Source organism: Paralichthys olivaceus, chromosome 17 (assembly GCF_024713975.1).
Source record: "Paralichthys olivaceus isolate ysfri-2021 chromosome 17, ASM2471397v2, whole genome shotgun sequence".
NCBI classification, from domain to species: Eukaryota; Metazoa; Chordata; class Actinopteri; order Pleuronectiformes; family Paralichthyidae; genus Paralichthys; species Paralichthys olivaceus.
Genome location: NC_091109.1, coordinates 15,113,389 through 15,129,207, shown reverse-complemented (window position 1 = coordinate 15,129,207; position 15,819 = coordinate 15,113,389). Strand labels below are relative to the sequence as shown.

Genomic DNA, 15,819 nt, shown 5'->3' with positions numbered 1-15,819 from the left:
AAATTCAGTTGTTACAGCAGCAGGCATGTCAGAATGAGAATAGAGAAATATAAAAAGGCAATAGAATCAAAATAAAAATGCTGAGTATGTACATTATATACACCTTTTCACAGTAGTGGTTTGTATGAAATGTTCTAAATTAAGTGCAGTTTTAGCAGGTTTTTTGATTTATACCAAGATATATATAGATTTCGACTGATATGAAAAAAAGATTGTAAAAAGATTTTTTTTCCAAATTGCCCAACTCTAGCTGGGCAAGTGCATGGTTCGGTGGTACCTCACAACTGTGTATATATACCAAGATCACAACTGCAAAGACTCTGGCTCCAAATAACGTAAATGGTGCAAGATGGCGCCACCCATAGCTGAGATTTTTTAGCTACATTTTTGACAACAGGAAGTGGAGACAAGTCATCCATCTTTATACACAGTCAATAGCTGTGTTTCATGTAGGGGTCGCATCCTTTGGAAGTCGAATTTGTAGGCCAATTACATCACAGCAGCACAACTAGGCTGTCCCATTTCAAAGGCTCTTCCAAATGCTCCCAACAAATGCGTGCTTCCAACCCGGAGCAACAGAGGCTCCACCGGCTGGATCCTTCGTGGCCCAACGTATCCCATGATTCATTGCTCTTCAGTGATTAACTGTTTATTATTTGGTAAAAAAAACATCATTTCAACATTTTTAATACACCAAAGAAGGTTTTCTTCTGTAGCTTTGTTGCGTGGTGACACCAGCCGTCTATGCTGCCGTTAGAGGATCCCGGGTCCTCTGAAGGATGCAGCCGCTAAATTGAGACCACAGTTTCTGATTCAGATCACTGAGTGGCTATTGTTATAAAGTACAGTAAAGTGGCTGATCATTAAACCCCCAGTTGTTTGCTGTTTGTGATGAAACAGAGCCTGGTCTCAGCAGAGGATTTTACAGGGCTCGCATTACCTTTTCACTAAGTGCTCTGAGGTTGCTGGATTATATGGTTGTCACGGATACCTCCTCTGGTTCTGTTTATGCATGATTTCAGTAAAATGTGATTTAAAGAGAAGATCTGTTTACTCACAGTGTGACACTGCCAATAAATAGTTGATCGCTGTATATATATTTGTCATGTTGAGGCTATCTGAGTTTCCTCCTACCAAGCTGGATCTTGTTTAGGTTTTATGCAGCCTGAAAGGTGCACACACTAAAAGAGTTCTGGCACGGTACCCTATTTCCAAACAACTGAATAGACAAATGCTTTTAAAATAATCTGTTACAGCATTCAGATACTGAATTATTTTTCTCATCATCTAGTAAATGTGATAGAATGACGGTGCAAGGGTTATTTTCCGTCCTACTATCACATTTAGTCTGCACTGAATTCACTAGGTTGACAGTGACTGATCAGATCAGTTTTCTTCTTCTCCCTGACAACCAGACAGAGTCAGCCCTTTGCTGCCATCCTGTGGGTGAATGCTGTCTTTTATCTAGGAATTTGAAGATCGTGTCTCGACAAAAAGGTGCTGTGTGCTATTATGTAAAATGTCTTTGCGGCTGCTATGGAGAGGAACGCTCAGTCAGTGGAGATAGTGAGATGTCGCAGAGGTGTGTCTGTTTTGTGTCCTCAGATTCTAGCTACCTTAACATGGCTCTTTTCTCAATTTTCCATTTAATTTCTTTTTGATGTTAAATTCTGTTTCTTTGGGTTTCACATTTGGTGAAAAGCAACAATCCAGGGAAATGATCTCTCCAATGCCCAGCCAGTGGCTTAAGTCATTGTGTTTTCAGCTTTTCCATCCGTCCATACGTCCCTTTCCCTTGAATGTGATACTCAAGAATGCCTTGATGGAATCACCTCAAATTTGTCACACTATTCCCATCTACTTAAGAATATACTGATTTGATTTTGGTAGTCAAAGGTCAAAGTCATCATTTACGTGGTATGTCTTCAAATTTGGTACAAACTTTCACTTTAACTCAAAGATCAATTGATTCGATTTTGCGCCCTCATGTTACTGTGCTTCAGGTAAAGGTTACAGTGACCGTTATATCAAAAAAAGTATGAAGAAATATGTACACAAAAACTGCACTGGTTGGTACCAGTATTCAAAAGAAATCCTAGTGCTAATTCTCTGTTAAACTTTGCTTTGAGGGTGAGAAGATAGAGGTAAATTAAGGAAAAATGGGAGGAAGCACTAATATACATGCATCACATACAATACATCATTCATGTATCTCTTGTCATGAAAGAATAGATTCATGCACTTACAAATATATATAAAAGGGTGTAATATCCATTCTTTCTGTCAGCCCAGCTTCAAGTTTTACAAAGATTTCCCAGCTAAAATCTCTAATAGCAGAACCATTGTTGTGTCAATAACAACCATTGGCCCAACAAATACTTTACACCTATGGCTCAGGAGATAAGAGCAGGTTGCCCACTAACCAGAAGGCCCCCATTCTGCATGCCAAAGTGTCCTTGGACAAGATACTGAATGTCAAATTGCTGCTGTGTATGGATGGGTGGATGGCAAAACTTTGAGTGGTCAAGACTAGAAAAGCTCCATATAAATACAGACCATTTACCAACTATACAAAGTTCATACAATGTGATATAACTTCAGAGGGTCAAAAACAACATTTCAGAAAGGGTGGAGCAACACTAATGTCCCTAATTACAGTTCAATGTATTTGTACTCTTTCTGTGTCTTGCTTAAAGGTTCAGTGTGTAGAATTTAGTGATGTCTAGTGGTGAAGTGTCATGTTGCAGCTGAATACTCCTCATCTCACCCTCTCCTTCCAAACATGAGAGAGAACGTGTGGTCATCTTCAGTTGTCATGAAAACTCAAAAGATTTAGTAAATACAAAGTTTTTAAATATAAAGGGCTCATTCTATAATAAAGAAAATAACAATGCATACAATTTAGATGAACCACACTAGTGAAAACATCACTGGGATTTTATATTATTGTATTATTTTATATTTAATTTCTGCCAAAAATCCTTTTCACCTAAGTCTTACACACTGGACCTTGAATGAAAGATGAGTTTGAAATCACAAGGGAATATTCGTATGATATATTTTAACATCATGACATCAAAATGTGCCATGGCTTAAAAGAATGAGGCGACAGGGTCTGGTTACATCAAAAGACCAATCTTACTATCTGATTATCAGCTGTACAGACATGGGACATGTACAAAGCAAGTTCAACATACCCAGGATATGTTTTTGTGATCTGGTTTCACTGAATCTGACAATAGTCATTCCTGGATAACCTGTACTACAAAGTTTATTATCGACAGCCTCAGTTAAATCTGGGTTTACCATCCAGCTAAGTGTGTTCATATGGAAGCTTCTGCGCCATTAATTACAAGCAACATAATCATAACCCTGAATTAAGTTCTTTTCTGAGAAGAAATGCTGATACTTGCAGGTTAAAACAATATAGAAGTGTGCACACACACACACACACACGTATATACACAAGCTATTCACCTTTTCCCTTGAGATCCATGCATTATTCTGCATGGCCTCCACCCCCCACCCCACCACGACCACACACACACACACTATCCCAGACGGTTGCTATGGTCCTGCCTTAACTACTCTGGTATCCAGGATACGCTGACACATTGTGCATTCCGATTGGCTGTTGGCTATGCAAGGGTGGGCACACAAAAAAGATAGAGAAGGAAGGGGAAAAAAGAGAAAAGGGCGATCCTGGTAGATCGATAGATGGCTGAGGCAGCACGGCTCCAGGCACTACACCGAGCACCATTTTAGCAGGAGCTTAAAGGAAAGAAAAGGTGTGCAGAGACTGAGCGATAGAAGAGAAAAAAAGCAAGAACAAATGGCTGGTTGTTCTCGGAGGTGGAACGACTGAGCATATGTAGGCTGGAGTGAGAGAAGAACAAGCCGGAAAGCGAGGAAAAAAAGGAAGAGGGAGGAGGAAAGGAAGATAGGAGATGGAATGAGCATGAACCGGAGAGATGCAGCATCCTGTCTTCTGCCTTTCATCCTGACATCCTGACCGTGAACGAGAGAAAAGGAACATAAAGGAAGAGAAGGACAAAATTTGTGGAAGACGGAAAGAAGACAGAGAGGGGAGGTGCCTTTTCCTCAAAGAGGAGAAAGGGAATAAAGGAGGAGGGAGGGATGCTCAGCACGTAACACACATAAAGCTTCGCAGAGCATACAGTCATACAGGCTGACACAGATAGGCACCTATAGCCTCCACTGGCAGGCCGGGGCAACCGGTATCGGCAAAGTGGCAGGAGAAGCAGAAGAGAAGACCGCTAGAGCTGAGCGGAGGAGGAGATCAGCAGAGGACAACAACGGAGATAGTCTAGGAGGAGGACGAGGTGACGCTGTGTGGTGTGGAGGCTCAGCACTGAGGGAAAGACGTCGGGGGAGGGGCGGCGGTGCTGAGGAGGAGGAAGAGGAGGAAGCCAGGGGACTGATGGCTCGCGGCAGTGGCTCGGGGCGGTGGAGCAGGCAGAGGTTGGGATTCTTAAACACCATGCTGCGCTGCAACCTCCCCCCAGAGACCCAGAAGGTGGTGGTGTTCATCATCATGATGCTGCTCATCATCATCAACGTGGTGCTCATGTTCCTGCTGGCCTTCCAGTAGAGAGCACAAACATATAACTCTCTGACACACAAACGCACGCACACACACACACACACACACACACACACACACACGGTTCGATGGAGGAAGCAAACAGATAAACTAAAACACAGAGCGACCGAAGCAGAGGACTGCCCTGTTGATGAGCTGGGCTGCTGGGATTGATGGGTGTCCAACATGGCAGCAGCAGAACACAGGTACAACCAGAAGGAGTACTTTACTGAGAGAATGAATGATGCATGTACATGTGTGTCCTCAGAAACATGTGAAGAAAAGGAATTTGTTCTTTATGAGCATAGGAACATCGATTTGTAGAAAAACATTTATCCCTCTAACATAGTTTTAGTAATGATAACCAGTGCCAATGGTTTGATTTGTCGACATTTCAACATATTTGTCTTTGTAAATTCAGTCTCCATCCTAACCAAACTGCACTGATGGATTTCAGTTTGTGTTATTAACAAAGCCTAGGAATAGTTGAAAACCAAGAATGTGTTGCTCTGTCTCAGTAGGTCGACTTACTCACCTCAAAACTCAAAAGCTGGTCAGTGATGCAAACATTACTGAATTTGATGGGGACTCTTCATCATTGGATTAATACTCATTTGGTGTAACGATTATTTCAGGATGCATGAAGCTCTATTTGGAGATGAGTCTAAATGAATAGTGTGTGTTTATAAAGGAACTTGTCATACAGTGCAACAGTGTGTCTCCTTGATGTATTCAGAAATTAATGGAGCTCTATGGCACAGAGGAATAAACATCTCTTCCAGAAACTGGTTGCTGTGGAAAATATTTTTTTTGTTACCTGTAGTTTAAGATGATGCGTTGTTTTTTTGTTTGTTAGTTAGCTGTGTTTGTCTGTTTGGAAGGAATCTGAAAAGCAACAGTAGTGTATTAGGGGCCTTCAGGTGATGTAACATACTCCTGGTGACCCTGATACAGCTTTTCTTAGGTAACCATAGCTGATTGTGTTGTGAACATACAACCTGGCTGTTTCTACAGAACTGGATAGGATTCCTTTTTATATCAGTCATTTTTGTACAATATAACAGATTGTCATCAAATGTAACATATAGTATATTATATAATATAATGCTCATGATTTCTTTCTTTCTGTGAATACTATCAGAAGCTAATGTTCAGAGTGGAGTGCATTTGAAAACTGACATTAGCTGATGTTGCTAAATTGTTTAAATCTGTCGAGTTTAGGGGTAAACAGAGCTGACTTCTCATTTAACAGTATTTGAAATTAGAGAATTGAGCCAAAAAGAAAGACGATATTACAATAATCTCCATATGGAAATAAAGCTGATTTTTACTGCATGGATCTACGTGAACACTTGAACACATGGATATTTAAATTGATTCTGTACCCTTTCACCATAACAGGAATTCATCCACATAACAACTGACTGTACTGCGGTAACAAATTAGGAATAACACATTTTTTTATTAATTTAATCTGTCAGAATTACTTTACTTTTACACATACAGGGAATATAATGTAATGTAATATAGGAGCAAAGTTTTTCATAATTTTTTCAGAATCATTCAGAATCAAGAACAAAAATATCATGTTTGTATCAACTGTGTAACAGAAACACCAATCATGTATTACAGATTCACATCCAAAAGTTGAGCCTAACTTTCTTTCAATCTTTTCTGTCAGTTAACCCCAATTTATATATATTTTTAATTTTTTTAAATTTTTTAATTTTTTCAAGATTAGTTTGCTGTAGATGTAAGCAAAGCATTTATTTTTTTACCTTTTCTTCATTATTTCAGTGGATTTTATTTGTATATCACCTTATTACTTTCAAATCCATCTTATTAGCTGTTTAAGAATAAATCTTTAATCTACTATCACTGAAAATGATCACTCTAAGCCTACCAGGAAATGGTGGGCTCTTGTTCTCTGATTTGTGTAGAAAATGTTATTTTTCACTGAAGGTAGCAGCCACTGACAAAACTATGAAGTATGAGCAATGGGAAAATAATGGGCGATAAAATCTATATTTTTTATTCAAGTGTCAAATTAATATGTATATATAATGTGAGCCACCCTCCACTCCAAAACAAATGTTTTTACCAGCCTTTGATAACAACTATCAATTATATGTATATATTAATATTTATATGCCAGCTTTTGTTTGACCATTTACAGAATCTGTTGAAAAAAAAAGTTAGAGACTATTTTTGTGTATAGCCACTGAGCGTTTTTATCTCGATTGACGGCTCAGTTACTTGTTTCCTTGCAGCATACACAGAACTGCAGACCACTAACACAGGTATTTGATTTATTAAATTATTCTGCCAAAAGCACAGGTTTAACAGTAGGCCTAAATACATTTATCATGTAACTAGCTTAACTTAGCCTGTTCAAGTAACTTTTGTAAATATTGAGCCTATATTTGTCATATTGTAAAATCCCAAAAGTTTCTAATGGCTTCATCATTTGTCTGTTATTCTGAAATAATATATATGTATAATTATTAACGTTCCGTTATTTGATGTAAAATCTTAAAATATCCAGCAAATGAATAACACTGCTTTATATTTATATGTTTTCAAAAAATTGGCTGATGTGTGCTGGTATCATCAGCTGTCTGTAGAATTCATATAATAAGAATTTAGTAGAGAATGTAGATGGTTTGATAGTTATGGCAGACAATACCAGTGCCAGACTTTTTGTTATTCTTTCTTTGTATAAATCTATCACTATTATTGTTATTATGACAGACACTTATCACATAGAAGGTACCAATAATATTTTCGTGATTATGCCTCCATCTTTGCTCTACTGATGAATCAACCAACTTGTACAACCTCAGGAGTTATTTGACAATTCAAATCTTTTTTTAATCAAAAACATCAAAACAATACTTGGCAGCTTAATGAATATGAGCCCTAATGTTATCTCCTTGAAGGGGAGATTTTAACACTTAAAAAAAAACACTAGACAGAGATGCTGAGCAACTGGGTTTCCCCTCTCTACTGTAGAATCCTTCTTTATGTATGTGACATGAATTGGAGGCAGTAGTCCTGGAGAACAGTGATTTGCAAGTATCACAAGAAGCAGTCACTAAAAATCCAGAAACAAATAAGCAAATAATCTATAATGCACCTTTCTCTCTAGCTCTACAGGAGGGACCATTCTTTTCATATTCCCTCATCTGGTGTTTAGATGAAGGTGGTTAAGAGCACTGTCTAACATTTCAGTCCTAAAGTTTGTAATGTTTCATCCAAGGTGTTCACCAATAGCAATAAACTTAAAAGTCTTGGAAAGACACTCGGAGCTTTTCCTCTTGCTATGTTTGTACAAAAGAAAAATCAGCAGGGCCTGCTCAGCGTTTTTTATACCTGCCAAAAAGTGGAAGCATATGTATTTGATGTATTTGTCACCTGCCTATATGTTATTTTGTCTTAAAAAATGTTATTATCATTTTTAAATCTAGATTTGAGATAAAACTAGCAACCAGAAAGAGCATACGTAATGGTTGTCGTGTATGTGCGTTAATATGCTATTGTTGTAACATTGATTTCAGTAGTCTGGCCTGTTTACAACAAGCTGTATGTAGTGGTTTACTATTTTAACATTTAATGAAAGGATATAATGTGAATTTAGAGAGAAAGAGAGGCAAGATGGTGTGGGTGTGTTGCTTAGCAACAGCCACATCGTCTGTTTCACTTGTCGCCATGATGGATGAGTGGAGCAGAGAGACGAATCACTGTGAAAGACGTCCAGACTTTCTCCTCTGTCCCTGAAAGAAACCAGGTTAGAGAGAGGAAAGATGCATGTCCAGCAAGATTTGTGTTGCCTCTGCAGGAGTGAAGCTGAGCAGCATAATGGATGGCCTCTGTGGGGCCTGGGGCCATGTTGACGCAGTAAAACTGGTGGTGTGTATGAGACGGTGTGAAATATGACCACTGCAGTGTCTTTATCTGTATCACTGACTCCACCTCCTTCCGGCTTCCCCCTGTTCTGCCTCGTCTTCCTTTGTTTCATGCACTTTAACTTCCCTCTACTGTATCTCCATCAAAATCTTCTATTCCTATCCAGCCTATTTCAGAGGTGAATGGCACATTCAGTCATTGACCTATGTGTGCAAAATTGTCTGCTTGTTCTCTCTGTAACATTGAAACAATCTGCACTAAACAAACCTCTGTGTTCCAAACCATTATCATATCACAAAAGTGCCAAATGTCTGTAAATATTTGTATGTTTGTTCTTTTTCCTTAGTTATTTCCAAAGTAAAATTGTATTTTCTTTATTACCATGTTATATAATGCTTCAGCCAAGTGTTGGATGTAGGAGCAGCTCATGAACAGCCCTCTAACCTCAATTGTTGGTGTCAAACACTGCTCTTTATTTATCAGCTTGTGAGCAACAATGGCAGAAGACAACTGGTTGTACTTAGAAAGTTTGAAGAATGTGTTGCACTGAAATTATGACATTTATGGTGGCTGGTAGTTGACCCTTGATATTCACTGGATGACTAACAGTGCCCTATGGCAAGTCCTTACTATATCATCTCACTTTGTACCATGTTTAAGATTAAGGGTTAAGATTCCTTTTTATTATCCCACACGATCATTTACACACAGCACTACATGCAACATGGGGAAATTTGACCTCTGCATTTAACCCATCTGTGTGAACACAGCACACATGGAACACAATACACACAGAGACCACACGGAGCAGTGGGCAGCCATGAAGGCGCCCAGGGAGCAATTGGGGGGTTCGGTGCTAGAAATAATACCATCCTGATCTGTGTCCTCTCTGTGGTGCTTCCTCTGCAGCTGATCAGCGATGGCAGTGTGGTGTATGCTGAGGCGCTCTGGGACCATGTCACCATGGATGACCAGGAGCTTGGCTTCAAGGCTGGTGATGTCATCGAAGTAGTGGATGCCACGAACAAGGAGTGGTGGTGGGGTCGCATCATGGACAGCGAGGGCTGGTTTCCTGCAAGCTTTGTGCGGGTAAGAAATTCTGCTTTGCTGCTTGAAGACAAATTACTGGACATACGGCATTTATTTGCTCTGTTTGATTAATGACTGCAGTTGCTGTAGTAGTGGCATATTGAGTTATATGTAACCTCAATCTGTTATCTGTTTTCCCATAATACGCTACACTAGACCTAGGTTTGTTTTTTGATTTCTATTCTTGTTCTTCTAATTATGTCTCTTTCACAGCTGTGAACCAAAGGAACTGACGTTTAGTGTACACCCATGTGATTTTCCTTAGGAGAGAATGGAAAATAAAAGATGTGTTCAGTAAATGTTCATAAGAATTCTTGCTGAAGTCACCTGTGTTCTCCTCAGTTGCGTGTGAATCAGGATGAGCCAATGGAGGAGTATCTGGCCCACCTGGAGGAGGTGCACACTGGGGAGAAGGACCAGGCTGCTCTAGGCCTGTTATTGGGACCTGGTTTACCCTGCAAAGAGCAGATGAGGACCAACGTTATCAATGAGATCATGAGCACAGAGAGAGACTACATCAAGCACCTGAAGGACATCTGTGAGGTCTGCATTAGATCACATGGAAATATGATGTAGAAGATTTTTTGTCCTTTAGAGTCTTGTTCATACATCAGCTCCACCAAACATTGCTCTACCTTGATGTGAAACACTAGTGTGACACTTAGATCAAGTCCAACCTATTTTACAGTTCTAAATTCTTAGATAAAATGCTGGTAAAACTAACCTAACCAAGAATTTGAGTCTTATTTTAGTTTATGTGATGTTTTGAGGAGAAGGAAATAAAATATTTTGACTTTGTTAATGTAAAGATTGAAAAGATGCAGGAGAATGAAAGTACCAAGTCAAACCTTCAAAATATATATGATAATAAAAAATACATACAGGGATGGTCAGTCAAGCTTTCCATATAACAGACTTTTAGGCTTATCCAATTCTTGATCCTGTAGAACCAAAAGTAGCAGAGACCAGTGTTGTATTACACTTTGTCAAGCCCATGTGAGCGGCAGCAGCTCTACGGTAGAGTGGTCATGAAGATGAGTGATGGTTCTTATAACAAGCAGCTCTATCTTCATAGTAAACACTAGTGATGCTTGCCCACACAAGCTTTTGGGTTCGAACACAACATGACTCTGACTAACTTGTACTTTGAAATCATTTGTTTGTGTTTTTTAGATCTTTGAACTATTCAGTCAAGACTGTAAGAGATGTGACAATATTCAGCTTCTTCCATCATATAAATGAGCTCTTCCAGCCCCAATCCTGGTTTTATTGGTCACTCTCCACAGAGCTTAGTCGATAGTATTATCTAACAAACATCCTGAAAAGCTAACAGGGGTTTTGGCAGAAAACTATGGGAGAATATAAGCCCAAGTATTGATCTAGTTTTTAAACGCGGCCTCTGCCCGGGCATTCTGAGATTATGTAAATAATACCAGTTACCAGTATATCAGTCATGCTTCGTTGTGTTTTATTTCTTACACAGGTATGAGTTTTCATGCAAGGTATTATTGAAAATGTTGAGGTAGCTCATTTAACACCATGCAATTAAACAACCTGAACCATGAACCAGATAATTTCAACAATATGCTGTCATGGCTGTGGTGAGATTGAAGGATAAATATTCACATTCTTAATCAAATTCCTTAACATGGAAACCAACGCTAATCAACCAAACATATAACTTTAATACATTTACAAATTTGGAAATAACATAGACATCTTAATCAAAATACAGAAAAATCAGCAGTCTATGTGGATGGATATAGAACGGATTAAAACAGTGGAGTGAACATCTTATGAGAATCCTGTTTCTGTTTTTTCTCAGGGTTATATAAAACAGTGCCGTAAGAGAACAGACATGTTCACTGAGGATCAGCTTCGAACCATCTTTGGCAATATTGAAGAGATCTACCGATTCCAGAGGAAGTTCTTGAAAGGCCTGGAGAAGAAGTTCAACAAGGAGCAGCCGCACCTCAGCGAGATTGGCTGCTGCTTCCTCGAACATGTAAGCTGAATCACAAAACGGCGAGAATCCAGAGAATCTGCAAAATTAAATCCAATTACATTTCAACAGTAGTAATAGGAATTGTGCTATCAGAGGGTTACTATTGTATAAAATAAGTAACACACAACTGTTGGTTTAAAACCTTTATTGCTGGAACAAGATTCTCTTTTGATCTCAAGCTAATATCAATATTCAGTCAATTGTCTGATTATTAGGAACACCTAGCTAAAACATAGTCTAATAGGTGCTGATGTTCCATTTTTGTGTTGATTCGTTTTGGAGGAAGCAGTCGGTGGTTCTGTTGAGCTTTCATGCAATGTAAGTAAAAGTGTGTCAGTTGATTTCAATGGGGTGGACAAAATAACAGGAACACTTAGAGAGATGGGTGAAGTGTTTCCAGTGTGTGCTTTCAAACATGAACGTGGCTCCAAGGAGGATATCAGAGGACATTTACTAATGGTATTACTGAACATTGTGTAAATGAAGACTTTGACGTTTTAAAAATTGATCACCAGTACTTCAATTGTATGGGATTTGGCTGCAACACTGTTTACCCCTGAAACTCCTAAAGTGTCTCTACCCACCATTCCATAGGAAAAGTGGTGGGTAGATATTGTGTGAATTTGAACTATCCCTTTAAACTGTCCATTAAAACTATTGTCTTCATTTCTATTTTTTTTTTCTTGTGTAGCAAACAGATTTCCAGATCTATTCAGAGTACTGCAACAACCACCCCAACGCCTGCATCCAGCTCTCTAAATTGATGAAAGTCAACAAGTACGTGTTCTTCTTTGAAGCCTGCCGACTACTCCAGAAGATGATCGACATTTCCTTGGATGGCTTCCTGCTCACTCCGGTTCAAAAGATCTGCAAGTACCCACTGCAGCTGGCTGAGCTGCTCAAATACACCAACCCACAGCACAGGTACCTGCAAAATCTCTATGTTCACTGGAATACAGGTGCAGATGCAGAGATGGGCCAGTGATCAACATAAATAGATACAGATACAGAAACAAAACCAAAATAAGTTTGAAAGTTTTTTTATGCCTCTGCACCAATAACAGCCAGTGACTGAAGGTTTTATGTTTTCAGATTGTATGTCAATCCATCTCAGTCTTGTGAAAAGTATATCTTGTAAACAAAACACTCATAGGGAATTCTTCAAATTTGGTACAAATGTTTAATTAGACTCATAGATGAACTGATCAGATTTTTGTGGTCAAAGATCAGGGTCACTATTACCTCAGCAGTAGCTATGGAAACTCAATCAGGGAATTATTTCAAATTTGGTGCAAAACTTCTGTTGGACTCAAAGATAAAGTGATTTGATTTTGGTGTTGTCACCGTGACCAGACAAAACCCTGTTTTGCTTCATGAATGCCTCTAGACAATACACTCACAGACTAACTGATGAGATTTGGCTGGTCAAAGGTAAAGGTCAGGTTGATCTAATATTATTGTGACTGCTATGTCAACACCTTGAGGGAGTGAAACTGCACTGGTTGACAAACCCATTCAACCACAGGGTGATTTATCCTGGTAAACATTAGTTTGACGAAAAAAGAATGTCTTAAGGTAAAGTCCACAGGCTATATATCAACTTATATCTCACTTTTTTGTTCAGATGACACAAAACACCTTGATAGCAACATGAAGTGGGAAATTGTAGATGAGTCTTAACAAGTTAATATTTTTATTAAAGATATCTATAATCTTTTCTACCCTCTTAAAATATCCTTTGAACTATTAAAAAAAAATCAACCTTGCTCATTGGCATCTACATGCAGCATCCATTGCAATTCTGTGGCTCAGATGTGGCTCTCTCTAAGGTTTATATATATTTTATATTTTTTCACCAGTTACTCTTGTTGAGGGTAACGGGCAGAGGATGTTGCACCTTGTTAAGCCCTATGAGACAATTGTGATTGTAAATGAGCTATAGAAATAATATTTGATTGATTGATCTCTTAAATTTGAACCTTTTACACATTTTATCATTTTATCATAAAACTTTGTGTATACCCAATCATTTATTTTTGGTTGAAAATGTAGGATGTCTTTACAACAGCAACATTTTATCTGATTCTGTCATGGAGGATTGTCTGCTTCAAGGACTGCTGTATTCTATAATTAATCACAATCTGTAACAACTTTCTCTTTTTTTGATGTGTGCAGTTCACATGTATTATGTATCATTGGGTCAATTCCAAAAAATGTGCTTGGTAAATAAATTATCTTGTGGATTTCAAGGTCATGTTGTAGTTGGTTGAGATTTTTCTTGCATTAAGAATGTGTTAAAAGCCCAGCTAAAAGATATATTATTTTGATTTTTAAATAGAATTTTCCTGAAACAGTCAGAAACTGTAGTTCCACTGGATTAATCCACAATTCGTGAGCGTTTTGTGTTCCAAAGTTACTAAAGTAAAACATACCTCAGCGGGTTTTGGAAACACATGCATTGTTGGTCTTGGATTTTGCATTGAATTTGTCAACTATAAGAGATATACATAAAAAACCTTTATATTTCATGTCCCTCTCTCATTTTTAGAGACTACAAAGATGTGGAAGCAGCCTTAAACGCCATGAAGAACGTGGCAAGGCTGATCAATGAGAGGAAGCGGCGCCTTGAGAATATTGACAAGATCGCCCAGTGGCAGAGCTCCATAGAGGACTGGGAGGTGTGGCACAAGCATCTGTGTTGCTTTGTTCTGAAATGATCTCTCACTGATTGTAGTAACAGTGTGTTTGTGTGTGTGTGGATCCATGCAGGGTGAAGACATCCTCAGTAGGAGCTCTGATCTCATCTTTTCAGGGGAGTTGACCAAGCTGTCTCAGCCTCAGGTCAAGAGTCAACAGAGAATGTTTTTCCTTTTTGACCATCAGATGGTGTACTGCAAAAAGGTGCCTGAACTTTTTAAACTGTATTTCACACTGTTTTATACTGATAACTGCATGTGAGAAGACTCGTGATAAAAGTAGAAACAAAGTAAAGTTGTAGTTGCTGTAACTGGATGGCAAATTAATTTCACCCCTCACAGGTCAGTATTTGTGGCTTGTCACTCTCAGTATTCAGAGTTAATATTGGTCCAAGTCAAAATTGTCACTCAAATACAGTTAGTACAATTCAATTCTAATCCAATTGACAGAAATCTAGACAAACATTTGTTGATTTGTTGATTCAAGCTAAATTTTTACTTTTACTTAAAAAATAAGAACTACTTTTCAAACTTCTCCTCACTTAAATTGTTTTAAAGTACATCAGCTAAAGCAACATAATTAAAAATAGAATAATTTAAAATGCTAAAACAAAAAAACAACAATAATTAGGTTATTAATTGTATTTTATTTGCAATCACTATCTCTGTATATTCACTATCAGTGAACCTTGGACCTTGACTCCCTCAGTTCCTTTTAGCCCCAACGGTAGTTATGCTCTTTATTTGCTTAGTAATACAGCCATTACTACCATCCACACCATAGAGTCAACAATACTGTATTATTAGTTCCATCAGTATTCTGTCAATCTATTGAATGATCAATACTATTGATTGAGTAATTGTTTGGATGGGTGTGGCTGTGAAGGTTGAGGATGTTGGCGGTTCGATCCAAGTCTCCCCCAGGCTGTGAATGAATTTGTTGTTCTTATGATTGCAGGACCTCCTACGGCGGGACATGCTGTACTACAAGGGTCGGATGGACATGGACAACATGGAGGTGATAGATGTGGAGGACGGCAAGGAGAAAGACTTTAACATCAGTGTGAAGAACGCCCTGAAGCTGCGATCAGTAGCTGGTGATGAGGTCCACCTCCTCTGTGCCAAGAAGCCTGAACAGAAACAGCGCTGGCTCCGAGCCTTTGCCGATGAGAGGAGGCAGGTCCAGCATGACCGCGATACAGGTCAGCTACAGGATATATGCACAGTTTAAAAGTTCCCATGATCCTTTAACCATCATGAGCCAGTTATCAGAATACACTGTAAGAGTTCTGAAATCAAACTTTTGATCTTCTGGTTAAGTGGCATTGTCTCCAACCTCTCACCGGAGACACAGAGCTGTTGCCATAAACTATGATGTTTCCTTTCTTCACCCTCCACTACACCTGCGTCAATACTATAAAAGCCTCAATGGGCTTCATGTCAGGAGCTGCCAGCAGTAAATGGATTTCACTATCATATCATGACCATCTCTCCACTCCGTTAAATATTTCATGTGGGAA

General features: G+C 38.8%; 1 protein-coding gene across 6 annotated transcripts in view; it reads left to right on the top strand.

The window, feature by feature from the left end:
* The window catches only part of arhgef4 (Rho guanine nucleotide exchange factor (GEF) 4), a 113,416-nt gene that overhangs the window by 93,564 nt on the left and 4,033 nt on the right, over positions 1–15,819 (top strand). For 5 of the 6 annotated variants that reach the window (XM_069512003.1, XM_069512000.1, XM_069512002.1 and 2 more), the window contains 7 exons: positions 9,419–9,598; positions 9,941–10,141; positions 11,424–11,603; positions 12,295–12,527; positions 14,152–14,281; positions 14,373–14,504; positions 15,258–15,501. In XM_069512003.1, the coding sequence (XP_069368104.1) occupies positions 9,419–9,598; positions 9,941–10,141; positions 11,424–11,603; positions 12,295–12,527; positions 14,152–14,281; positions 14,373–14,504; positions 15,258–15,501 (1,300 nt within the window). Of the gene's footprint in view, positions 1–3,660; positions 4,810–9,418; positions 9,599–9,940; positions 10,142–11,423; positions 11,604–12,294; positions 12,528–14,151; positions 14,282–14,372; positions 14,505–15,257; positions 15,502–15,819 lie in introns of those variants that run through there. The other variant, XM_069512005.1, reaches the window with a different exon arrangement.